Raw genomic sequence first — 12,964 nt, 5'->3', positions numbered from 1 at the left:
CGTGGGGTTACTTTTCTTAAACAGAGTGTCCTAGAACAAGAGGGCTACGTGTTAAGAAAGAGGAGAGAGCAATGGAAGTGAAGATGATTTCTATTCGTTTAACATGCAAACAAAGTACTCTGGCATTGAGACACACTCCATCCACCAGCTTTACTTATCTCATGACCTGCGGGGCCCCTGTGGACACTTTAAGGCCTGACTTTTAAGAATGCCAAAACGTCGACTGCTTAGCCATGCTGCCTTTCTCCAGCAGGTTTGGGTGCCAATCACGTGATCAGGGAAACAAAAACAAGCTATCTGGGAAGATTCATCACACACATGGTGCAAAAGCACTGTGGGAGGAAACGAACACTGTGTGGGGAGGAAGGGATGCTGCCTGCTGCTGTGAGCTGGTGGCTGGCTATGTGGCCATGTGCTGTCATGGAATCCCATGACTGTCCTATGCTGTAGAACATGCTAAAAAAGAGCTGTGGCTGGAGGGTGGTAAAAGGCCTAGGGAACAAATACCGGTGAGTGAATGAGGCCAAGCCTCTCCTGGGGATGGGGACTTGGGCTCAGTCACCAATTGTGCAGCTGGCAGGACCAGCGCATACGTGCAGGCTGTGTACTATACAACCCTGAGGGCAGATGTGGCACACACACTGTAGACTTCATAGGCTTGTACATTTGACAACGTTCCAGCAGATTGTAGTCAGTATCTTGTTCCAGCAAAACTAACGTATTAGGACAATTTTCTGACACTTGGAGGTGAAGTGGAACCTTGGTGGCATAGCAGTTAAGAGCTCTGCTGCTGAACAAAAAGGGTGGCAGTTCAAATCCACCCGCTGCTCCTTTGGAAACCCTATGGAGCAGTTCTACTCTGTCCTATAGGGTTGCTTTGAGTCGGAAGCGACTTGACAGCCATGGATTTGTTTCTTTTGGGTGGAGATAAAATGTGCTGAGGACAGGGCACCGAATTCTAGTTTACATGAAGTCACCATACACTGGCCATCGGATTTGGCCACTTGACTTATATATCTTGTTAAGTTTAGGTCTATAAGGAACTTTTAGCTCTGCACACAATATGTCCTGTGACAAATGTGTTTCTCTGTATGGCTCAGTAAACTTCACACCTACACTCCAGTCCATGGGTTCACAGTGGGAGGCCGGGAAAAATGCCTGCAGTGACAATTGGCATTTGCACAGACATGAGAACGTCAGCGCACCTGCTGTACTCAGTACTTTCTGTCCTCGTTTCAGGGAGGCACGGAGAGTTTGATGCTCTAGAAAAGGGACCCTCATGGGGTGAAGGAAGAGAAATACTACACCGTGGGTCTCTAGCACTGAGGTCAGCTTTAATCAAGCAGCTATTTGGAGCACTCAATAGGACAGATGGCCCCTTTCCTGCTCCCGGAGCCTTGATTTCAGTGTCATTAGATAGAGGAGTAACAACAAGAGTTCAGAGACAGTAAATCATATTTCTGTAGTCAGCTTCCGTTGGCCTCACCACTTACCTCCAACATCCGGGACCGTCGGATCGTAATGTGGGTGACGTGAGGGGAGGCGGAGCTGGTCTCCACAAGCCCCAGCTTCTCCTTCTCCTTGGTAACCATGTTTCGGAACAGGAGAACTCTCTGAAACGAGCAAAGGTGGGATCAGAAACCAGGTCAACAACCGATGCTTCCCTGCCAAACACTTCACAGAATTACCGAAATGAAAGTCATGTGAGAGGTAACCAGAAGGGGCACTTTGACATGAGCTCCTGGTTACAAGTGTCTTGGAAGAACAGTGACCATTCCCAGAAACACTTTTGGGAATTAGAAATACTGCCGAATCCGGGCCAAGGAAGAAATGCTCTAGAAAGGGTGCCTGGCTAGAACAATCCAGGAGCAAACCATCTTCCTCTTTCAGGCAATAGCCCACCGTGGAATCCTGGCAGCAGGACACGTTACAGAGGTTGCTTTATATACGCAGACCTGCCTGCTCGACAGGAAATCCATATTGGGAATGCAAAAAACAGAAACATTTCCAAGAGCATTCTTTTCACTGTCAGAAATTTAAAAAACAATCCTACAGTATAAAGGTTCTTAACCTTTTATTCACCTCCCCTGGGCCCTCAAGCACACCATAGTCTCTCCCATAATATTTCTCGAGCGTACATTGAAAAGAGTCCTCTCTCTCCGTTCTCAAGATTCGGATAAGCCAAAGGAAATACCTAAGAGTTTTGTTCATTAAGTAGTTAAGTCTTAACAACTTAATGAATATCAATGTCTTATGAACTTAGTAGCTAAATGAAAAAAAAAAAAAAATATGTAAACTCAAATAAACAATTATATTTTTATTTCATTCTTAAACAACTACAAGCGTGTGCTAATGGGATAAGTGTACCTGTTGGGCACTGAACAGCTTCTGAAACCCTGGAATCAGACTGCATGCCACTACCTTCAATTCCTGTTCTGCACTGATTTTCACGCAGTAACTGATTTTTATCACAGCAACCCTGCAAACCCGGCTTTGCAAATATAAACCGTCATCAAAAAGACTGTACATACTGCAATCTAATGATGAGACTGAAGTACCTTGAGCTGGTAGTTCTCATGGTGTGCAAGAGATTTCACTGTGTTCCCCCTGCAGGTCTGAAATACCCTGAGGCACCCCAGGGCACCACACTGTTGTTGGTGAATGGCAGATACAAAGAGCAGATATTCTAAACTATATGTTATGGGAATGCTGTGGTCATGATACCTAATGAGGCTGAACCCACAGATAAAGAGTTACAGGTTGAGATGCTATGTTTTAAATCAGACAGCACCAAGCTGGAATGAGCCCAGGAGATGAAGGGCTGGAAACTACTTCCAACAAGGAATACTTGGAGAAGCCAAGGATGCTGCACTTGGAAAACAGAAGACTCAGAGGGCAAACAAGCATTGTCTGCAAATCTCAGAAGGTTTACTCCATAGATTAGAGATTTCATTTGTGGGCGTTGTCCAAGGACCAACGCATAGAAGTTACAGAGAAGCAGACCATTTTAATATGAGGAAAAACGTTCCATCACTTGGAAGAGTAAAGAAACAGTATGGCCTGCTTTGCAAAGCTGCGAGGTTCCTATCAGAGGGGAGTTTGGGGATACAGTAAGTAGAAGGGATCCCCTCAATGAGGGCCCATTTGACTAGGTAATCTCCATCCGGTCCCTTCAATTCTGAGTCTCTGCTATCAAGAGCACTAAGAATTTGAAATGCCACATTCGTTTGCACATCACTGCTTGATGGTAAAGAATAGCAACCATAGTTATCAGAGTCAAGGTCAAAACGATATCAGAGAGCAGTGAGGATTAATAGTTAAACACTGTCCACTTTTGCCTGTGGAGCCTTTTCCCGACCCCTCCTCTCATTCCCAGCTGGGCTAGGGCCCTGCCTGTGCTCCTATGACATCTGCCCCCTCCCTGAACTGCCAGCTCACACTGTCTTCTCCATCTCTGAGACCCAGCATAGAGCAAGATCCAATCACTGCTGGCAGAACGAATGATCTCATTTATTCATTTCCGACTGCTATAACAAAGATTGTATCCATGGGCGATGCAAACAGTTTGCACTCAACTACTAACCTAAAGGTTAGTGATTTGAACCCACCCAGCAGTGCCAGAGAAGAAAGGCCTGGCGATCTGCTTCCATAAAGATTACAGCCAAGAAAACCCTAATGCAGCACAGTTCTACTCTGTCACACACGGTGTCACCATGAGTTAGAACCGAATCAATGCAACTCAACGGCAATGGGTTTGGTTTTTTTTTTTTTATAATAAAGATAGAAAGTCAAGAACATTGTAGTAGGACAGAAGGAAACAAAAATAAGCTCCACTCTATATTTTTCTCATTCATAAGGATCAGACAGTGATACTTTCTTAATTCAGGCCTAAATTCGTGCCTTATTCATCGTTTGTGCCTGAGCATCAAGGAATCTTGGGTAACTCTTGACTGGGAGTCTGTGCTTACTGAGGAAAGAAAGGTGTGGAGTCTTATTCCACATCTAGGACAGACAGTACGGACACTTAGCAGGTACTTGATGAGTATATGTGAGTGAATGAACAAATGCTTGACTGAATGTATGGATCAATAAACAAACCACTGAAGACACTGCTCTACCCGCAACTCACGTTTTTGTGAGGAATGACGTGAGGGATGTACTGCAGGACCAGCTGTGCCCGCTTTCTGTCCTTGTCCAGTTCTTGGAACAGCACACTGGGTTTGAGGTCCCTTACAAAGAAAGACACGGGTTTGAGATGATTAAAGCAAGAAAACCACTCTCTAGCGCAGCGCTGGCGAACCAGTCTGTGGGCCAAATCTAGCCCGTTCCCTGTTTTTGTACATCGAGTTTTATTGGAGCGCAGCCACACTCATTCGTACTTGTATCATCTCTGGCTGCTTTCGCACCACAGCAGCAGGGCTGACTAGCTGCAACAAAGGCTATATGACCTACAAAGCCTAAAACACTTATTATCTGGTCCTTTACAGAAAATGTTTGCTGGTCCCTGCTCTAGTGCCACAGCTTCAAGAGTTACGGAAGAGCCGACATATCACTGATACAAATTCTTTTTGCAGGAGGACAGCATTTGTTGCAGAAAGGGTCCCCAACCCCCACCCCTGCCTCCAAACACCTCGCTACAGTTTTTACTCTGGCAATTCTGCTGATCAGCTGACATTTAGCTATCATAGCCTGCTGCTCAGCACAGCTGAAAGAACTTTCCATCCCAGTTTGGACAAGAACCATTTGGTAAATGTGATCTGGCTTTGTTACCATTCATTAACCCTCGTCATATTCAGCATTAAGCATCTTCTAACAGAAGTGGCTGCTAAGGGATCCGTGCTGACAGTGCTTCATACAAACAGTGGCTCTGGTAAAAGGACAGGATGAAGGAGGGAAAAATCCTCCCTGCCCTAGAACATGAGTGCTGAGCCCTCGGCTGCTTGCGGCTGGCGGTGTGACAGCAGCGTGCACACTGCTTCCCACCATGCCCCTTCCCCAGCCTTGGCACTCACTTTCGCAGCCAGTGGTCCTCGGGGGCAAAGCGCCGCCGGCAGTCCCGCTCGTAAAGCACCATCAGCCACCCGTGGACAGACTGGAACAGCTCTAAGGTCTCGCCCTTGGCGTTTTCTGTAGGACACACAAATGGGCAAGTCATGCTCAGGGAAGAGGCGATCAGAATGAAAGAGGAGGTGAGGACAGCCTCATGACTCCTCTAGTCATCTCTGAGTCCTTCATCTCCTCCCCTCTGGATTTTATGAAACCCAAGGAATTAAAAGACACTCTGAGAATGTTCTAAGCATCTGCCTGACTTGAATATCATTTAGATAAAATTATTCATCCTGCCTCCCACCAGTATGTCATCCAAAGGACCTTTTCAATTGAAGGAACTTATTACTGAACAACTGGAAACATACTTCTTATTTGAAGTGTGAACCAGCATACATTTGGTTAACATGGAAATCAACTCAAAGGATCAAAAGGAAAGAGACACAGGGCAAAACTAATCATTATTGATAACCCTTGACCCACACATGCAAATCCCGAAGCACACCGGGGAGAGTGAGCCTTCTATAAACCACACTACTATCTGGTGATGTCATGGAATGGGAAGAGAGAAAATTTCCAATTATGTGACTAAGAATATGTTTTCAATTAACCTTGACAGACAATAAAGTTAAGAATCAGTTGATGTCCTAAGCTCTTTACAGTTTCCGTGAGTGTGTCACCCACCGAACGACGGCTAACTCTTTGACCTTACCTACGATTCCATCCCAGACCATCTTAAACACAAAGGAATTCAGAAAAGAGGAGATGGTGACCAGTTCTTCGAGTTTGAATGAAATCTGTTCTTCATAAACTTCAATGTCATCAAGAATCCTAAATCAGACAGAAGATTATTTAGAATTTTCCACTGAGAAGGAAAAAAAAAAAAAAACTGTACTATTTACGAGACAAAATAAACAAGGTTAAGAAATAAGCTCTTTCTTATTATCTTTCAGAGCTATCGACGTATGATTTATAGAGAAAATGATATGTTTAGGATCTGCTTCAAAACAACAACCCGGGAGAGGGGAGTGGGCAGGGGTACAGATGAAACACAATTGGTCATGAGCTGATAACTGCTGAAGCTCGGTGATGGGTACAGGAGGGTTCGTAACTATTCTCTCTACTTTTATCTGAGATTTTCCAGAGTGAGAAGTTAAAAAACGTAATTAAGAAAAAAATAAGCTCTACTCTCTCTCACTTATAAGGATGTGACTGTGACACACGCCTCATTCATGCCTGATCATCACGGAATCCTGGGTAACTCTCGACTGGGAGTGGCTTATTGAGGAAACCTGTGGCCGCTTATTCTGCATCTAGGACCGACACCACTGAGACTCAGGAGGTACTTGATGGGTATTTACGAGTGAGTGAATAAACGTTTGAACGCGTGTATGAATCAATGAACTGTTTTAGACACAGCTCCATCTGAAAACGTCACAGAGCTGCTCCACCCATTTTAGAACAGGACTCACTCTCTAGATACCCTTTCACCAGCAGTGGAGGCCTCTCTTCCCTCTCCAACTGCCCACTCAGCCCCTTCTTATCCAATCTGCCACCTACAGGCCCCTCATCCCCTCCTGCCAATGTCTTCTAGCCTGAACGTAGCTTGTGAGGTCCATTCTACCTTAGAATTCTTCACCAACCTTTTGGGAAAGAGTGGAATTAAAAGAATACCAAAAAGACAAGCAAACATGTAACATCTGTTAGTTTCCTGCTCTGTGCCAGGCACTGTAGTAAGTACTTGACATTCCTCCTCTCATTTCTTCCTTATCAGTAAGATCTCCCTTCTACTAATGAGGAAACTGAGGCTCAGAGAGGTTAAGGAGCTTGCCCAAGGTCAGCTTAATGATAATGCTAACAGTGATAACCAATACCTAATAAGTTCTTCAATATTTCAGGCACTGCCTAAGCACTTTGCACGCAGTATCTCTTTTAATCTTTACCACATCCCTGAGAGGTAGGTGCTACTGTTATTTCTACCTACAGATGAGTAAACTGTGGCTCAGAGAGGTTGAGCACCTGCCCCCTTGCCCAGGGTGTTACAATTAGTAAGTTGCTGAGCCAGCTGACTCCAGGACTTTCCCGTAAACAGCTGAGCACTGTGAGTAACTGGCTGAGCCATGATTTGAACCCAGCCCCAGCAAACTCTACAGCCTACACTCAGTGGTACTGACCCAGTTCCCAGGAAGTACAGGAACTAACAAGTGCAGAACACCCACTACATGCCACCCCCTTGGTAAATACTTTCTCATCTAATTCCTAAAATGATCCCACCACACAGGTCCAAATGTACACAGCAATCATGTCGGCGATTACGTCCTTACTGACACTATACTTCAGCCTCTCTGAACCCTAGGGGAGGAATCCAGCCTCACAGCAGTGAACCTACGTGATGAGGTGCCGGGAACAGTCACAGAACAGCATCAGCATGGCCAAGAGCTGCTTGGGTTCCTCCGTGTCATTGTTCAGGCATTCCAGGAAGAGCTTTAACCCTCCGTGGGGCCCCAGCTCACAGATAAATGCCCACAGTTTGGGCAGCAGGTCGTCAAGGTAAGTGAGACCTGGAAAAGGATAGAGAAACCCAAGCTTCAGGTGGGACTCCATCTGGTCTGATATTTCTCCCATCCATTGGGGAGGCAAATCGCTTAAACCTATCAGTGAAAGTTTAACGTGTGCGAAGGAAAGAAGGTGCAATCATTAAGAACATCGTTACCACCACAAGAATAACAATGATAGTAATAAACCCACTGCCGTCGGTCATCAAATAGGTACTTATGTGCCAGATAACACCCTGAAGAAGATCTGAAGTCCTTACTGATGAAGATCAAAGACGACAGCCTTCAGTGTGGATTACACCTCAACAAAGAACAAAAATCCTCACAAGTGGACCAACAAGCAACATCATCATAAACAGACAAAAGATTGACGTTGTCAACGATTTCATTTTACTTCGATCCACAATCAACACCCGTGGAAGCAGCAGTCAAGAAATCAAAAGATGCATTGCACTGGGCAAATCTGCTGCAAAAGACCTCTTTAAGGTGTTGAAAACCCAAGATGTCACCTTGAGGACTAAGGTGCGCCTGACCCAACCCATGGTGTTTTCAATTACCTCATATGCATGCGAAAGTTGGACAATGAATAAGGAAGACTGAAGAACTGATACCTTTGAATTGTGGTGTTGGCGAAGAATATTGAATATACCATGGGCTTCCAGAAAAACGAACAAGTCTGTCTTGGAAGAAATACAGCCAGAATGCTCCTTAGAAGCAAGGATGGCAAGACTTCATCTCACATACCTTGGACATGTTATCAGGAAGGAGTAGTCCCCGGAGAAGGACATCATGCTTGGTAAAGTACAGGGTCAGCAAAAAAGAGGAAGACCCTCAATGAGATGGACTGACATAGTGGCTACAACAATTGGCTCAAGTGTAATAATCATTGTGAGGATGGTGCAGGACCAGGCAGTGTTTCGTTCTCTTGTACATAGGGTCGCTATGAGTCGGAACCAACTTGATGGCACCTTATAACAACAGTAACAACCACTCTAAGTACTTTGCATGTATTTTCTCATTACATTTTGTAAAGCCCAGTGTTATCTCCATTTCATAAGTGAGGAAACGGAAGCACAGATAGGATAGGTAACTAGCCTAAAATCACACAGCTGATAACTGTCATAGCCAGAAATAGAGGCCAAGGCTGTCTGACCTAACATTTACACTTAAATCATGGCTCAGAAAATTTTTCTGGAAAGGGCCAGAGAATAAATATTTTTAGATTTTGTGGGCCAGACCGTCTTTGTCACAACTACTCATTGCTACCGTTGTGGCACAAAGGCAGCCATAAGTAATATGTAAATGAATGGATATGGCTATAGTCCAATAAAACTTTATTTACAATAATTAAGTGGTGGGCTGGGTTAGGCCTGAGGGCCACAGTTTGCTGACTACCTGTGCAAGCTCACCTACATTGAGCAAAGCACTTTCCTTGCATCTACTTCTATTATTCTACCCATGTCAAAAATGGGAAAGCAATGAATGACCACAGCAGAGGTACTCTGAAGAGTTACACAAAAATTTAACCCTGTGGAAGCAAAAGGTGAAGGAGAGGATGTTATCAGTCTGCTTCCTGATGGCTACAAAGCCTCCAACACACAGGCCACGATCACTGCTTTACAATGAGGTGTCTGCCACAAAGCACTCCTCAGAAAAGGGGGAGTTGCCTTGTATTTGAGTCTTTATAACACCTCTCATTTTGTAGGGCATTCTCTGAATTACTGCACTATTAACAAAAAACTGTGTATTACTGCACCATTAACAAAGAACTGGGGGAGAAAATCTCAGTCTATGCTACTTATGGATATGTACAGGGCAAATTGAAGGAGCTGTTAAGAGGGCAAAGAGATGTAACACCAATTTAATCACCTTTATTATCCCTAAAGGTTGAGCCTCACATTTTCAAGGTTATGAGCCTGTGGTTATAAAGAGCCTTTAAAAAGCCAAGAGTTTCTTGGCCTGGTGAGTAGTTATTCAGGTACTCAGCTCATAACTAACCTTTAACTAGTTATGTTATCTATACTCCACGTTATATCATATAATATACACAGGAACCCTGGTGGTGCAGTGTATAAGAGCTCGGCTGCTAATTGGAAGGCCGGCGGTTTGAACTCATCAGCTGTCCCTTGGGAGAAAGATGTGGCCGTTTGCTTCCGTAAATATTCACAGCCTTGGAAACCCTACGGGGCAGTTCTACCGTGTCCTATAAAGTCTCCGTAAGTTAGAATCGAGTCGATGGTAACGGGGATATCACACACTTCAAAGGGTGCAGAAACTTCACAATTTAAAAACAGGTTACGAAAGAAACAGAGTAGACAGTTACACTGTGGAGATCATAAATAAACTCCTACAGGACAAAACAAACTGTCCTCAACTTATTGTGAGTGGGTGCCCAAGGCGTGAACTAAAATATTCACTTGGAGCGTCACACATCAATTCACAAAGGGCTGCGCCATTAGCAATGCAGATAGAAAAGAAGGTGCTGGCTCCGGAGAGCTGTGTGAGAGGACCAGCAGGCGGCTGCAGCGTCCAACGCACGTGAGGAGCATAACAAAGATGCATCTTAAACCGTGAGAGGAGAAAAACAGCAGTACTTTTCAAACAAATGTGTTTTTCTCTATAATTTAGTTTGTGTATAACTAAACTAGTACGTTGAATATCACACATACATTTTAGACTAGTTTATCTTCATCTTTAAAAGCATATATTCCAAGGCAGCCAAAAACCTTTCTGGATTCTTTCATTGGGAATGTGGGGGATGCTTAAGTTTGCAACCGTCTTAAGTTGGCCACAGGCTGTAGCTACCTCAAAGCCATCACACTCAACATGCTCCCCTAATGCTCACGGGCTAGGGTAACCCAGGGTTGGCCTGGCCCCCTCTCTTCTCCCTCTGCACTCTCTTGGGAGAACCTGCCCTAGGCCCATGCTTTAAATACGACCCCTCTGCTGATGTCCTCAGATTTACACGTCAGCCATACCTGGTCTCTGAGCTCCAAGAGTAGGCAACCAAATGGCTGCCTGACATCTCTGCCTGCGTGTCCAACAGACACCTTCAGCTCTCTCCATCCCCACAGCCTCCACCCAGCTCAGCTCAGCAACTGGCACCACTATCCACACAGCTGCTCAGGCCGAAGCCCACACCATCTTTGAAACCTTCAGTCCTCAGTCCCCTAACCCTACCCCGCCAGGCAGACCTACAGACCCAACCTCTAAAACACGCCACACATCCTCCTGCTTCCATCTCCATCACCACTGCGCTAGCCCAAGGATGTGTAACCGGAACGGTCTGGCCCCCCAGGACACATTGGCCAATGTCTGGAGACATTTTGGGTTGTCACAACTGGGTTGGAGGGTGCTACCGCCATCAAGTGTGTGGAGGCCAGGGATGCCGCGAAACATCCTACAATGCACAGAACAGCCCCCCATCAACAAAGAAGTATCCAACCCAAAACTTCAAAAGCGCTGAGGGTGAGAAACCCTGATATAGTCCAAGCCAATGTCATCTCTCTCCAGGGCTCCCCCGTTTGATTTTCATCACGCCCATCATATGTTACATATATTTTTTACTTGCTTATCATTATCTCCCCACTTCTAGAATATATATCTCCTTAGAACACGGACCTGGGCTGTCTTGTTCATCTGCATATATCCTCAGTGCACGGCACATATAGGTCATCTATAAATATTCGAGGAGTCCTTGGGTGGCTACTAATCAAAAGGTTGACGGTCTGAATCCACCCAGAGGTGTCAGGAAACAAAGCCCTGGTGATCTGCTTCTGAAAGCCACAGCCACTGAAAGCCCTATGGGGCCGTTCTACTCTGAATCACGTGGGGCTGGAACTGACTGGACAACGGGTTTGGTGTTTTTTGTTTATAAATGCTTGAAGAATGAATAAACACACGTGAAAGTGGGAAGAAGCAACTTATGATTTAAAAATGTGAAATGCAGCAGAGAAGTCCCTAATCACGTAGTAAAGAGCTTTTAGCGCTTATAAGGGGCTTCTGTACTCATTGATTCATGTTAACAAGCTCTGTGCTGTGCTCACGGCAGGGGGCTTTCCTCCTTGCTCACCACGGAAAACGGACAATGGCGGGCATTTCCACGTGATGACATATTATGCAGCCAATAAAAATAAAGTTTCTGAAGGATTTTCGACACGGTAAGATGCTTATAAAACGACAGTACTGGAAAGGAAGGATTTTATCTACCCAGTACACGCAAACACAGATAGTTAACTCTGGTTTGTGGGAAGAGTAGTGTAACTTTTCTTCTTTCTGCTTCTCTGTCTCTTCTAGTTGGACCATGAACACACACACACACACTCTTTATATTCGGGAAAAATACAGAAGTTTTACAAGGAATTTGTACTTCGCAATGAAAAGAGTTAGGTAAAAGGGACACAATGGAAGTGGTGTGGTTAAGGCTTGAACAATTTAACTGTGGTGAGCTCATCTCTAAAAGGAATAGCTCAAAAGTACCGCCTCCCTCAAAACCTATTTTCTGAGTCAAGGAAGCTAGAAGAAAATCTACTTCTTCTAAGAAAAACCTGTTTGTGCCATTTGAGAGATGGAAGAAGATGCCATGGGCCTGCAAACCTGTGAGTATCTGTAGCCGGATCTGGGTCAGAGTTGTTAACGAGGTCTGGTAGAGGACACAGATGCTGCAAACCTTCTGTACTTCTGCAGAGTCAACACGTTTACCCCCGACGGGCCTGAGAATATTCCGGACTGATGCCGACTTCTGAAATGCACGCTTTAGGAGATCTGGATGGAGAGGAGAACCGTGTGAGCAGGGGCGCTTCAACATCTGCCAAACCCCACCCTGTGACAGGAAGAGCCCTTCCATGAGGCTCCTCATTTACAGCCAGAGCCAGGCAGTGGAGTGGCTGCTTTCAAGCTGTCTCTTTGAAATACATTAGAAAAACATTTACAGCTTTTTAAATGAAACTCAAAGACCCCTTCGGAATCATGGAAAATTTCTCAGGACGCGCCAGGCATATTCAATTCCTACATGGGATTTTTTGCTGTATCACTTAACTTCAGAACTTGCAGTGGTAAAAATTCGGAACTCTAATAAGGGAAAGGAGTCCCTGGTGGGCACGAATGGCTAAGTGCTGGACTACCAACCCAAAGGTAGTAGTTCAAACCCACTCAGAGGTGCCTCAGAAGGCCTGGCGATCAGATGAGTCAGAATCGACTTGATGGCAACATGCTAAGGGAAGAGAAGCAAAGCTAGCGGAACCTGGTTGATTCTCAATTTTCTGTGCTTTTAGAGGGAAGTAGGGTTATATGCCTTCAGATGCTAATAAACTTAACTAACGGAAACCCTGGTAGCATAGTAGTTAAGACCTATGGCTGCGAAC

General features: G+C 45.0%; 1 protein-coding gene across 6 annotated transcripts in view; it reads right to left on the bottom strand.

The window, feature by feature from the left end:
• UBE3B (ubiquitin protein ligase E3B) overlaps window positions 1–12,964 on the bottom strand; it is a 58,972-nt gene that overhangs the window by 21,296 nt on the left and 24,712 nt on the right. For all 6 annotated transcript variants that reach the window (XR_007514839.1, XM_049865214.1, XM_049865213.1 and 3 more), the window contains 6 exons: window positions 12,198–12,365; window positions 7,436–7,607; window positions 5,759–5,877; window positions 5,013–5,127; window positions 4,130–4,229; window positions 1,494–1,613 (listed from right to left, as the gene is read on the bottom strand). Coding sequence is in view for 5 of the 6 variants with exons in the window: in XM_049865214.1 (XP_049721171.1) it covers window positions 1,494–1,613; window positions 4,130–4,229; window positions 5,013–5,127; window positions 5,759–5,877; window positions 7,436–7,607; window positions 12,198–12,365 (794 nt within the window). In the remaining variant the exon portion in view is untranslated. The remainder of the gene's footprint in view (window positions 1–1,493; window positions 1,614–4,129; window positions 4,230–5,012; window positions 5,128–5,758; window positions 5,878–7,435; window positions 7,608–12,197; window positions 12,366–12,964) is intronic.

The sequence above is a fragment of the Elephas maximus genome, chromosome 22 (genome assembly GCF_024166365.1).
Source record: "Elephas maximus indicus isolate mEleMax1 chromosome 22, mEleMax1 primary haplotype, whole genome shotgun sequence".
Classification (NCBI taxonomy): Eukaryota; Metazoa; Chordata; class Mammalia; order Proboscidea; family Elephantidae; genus Elephas; species Elephas maximus.
The sequence above is the reverse complement of the archived record's forward strand: the minus strand, read 5'-3'. Positions and strand labels throughout refer to the sequence as shown.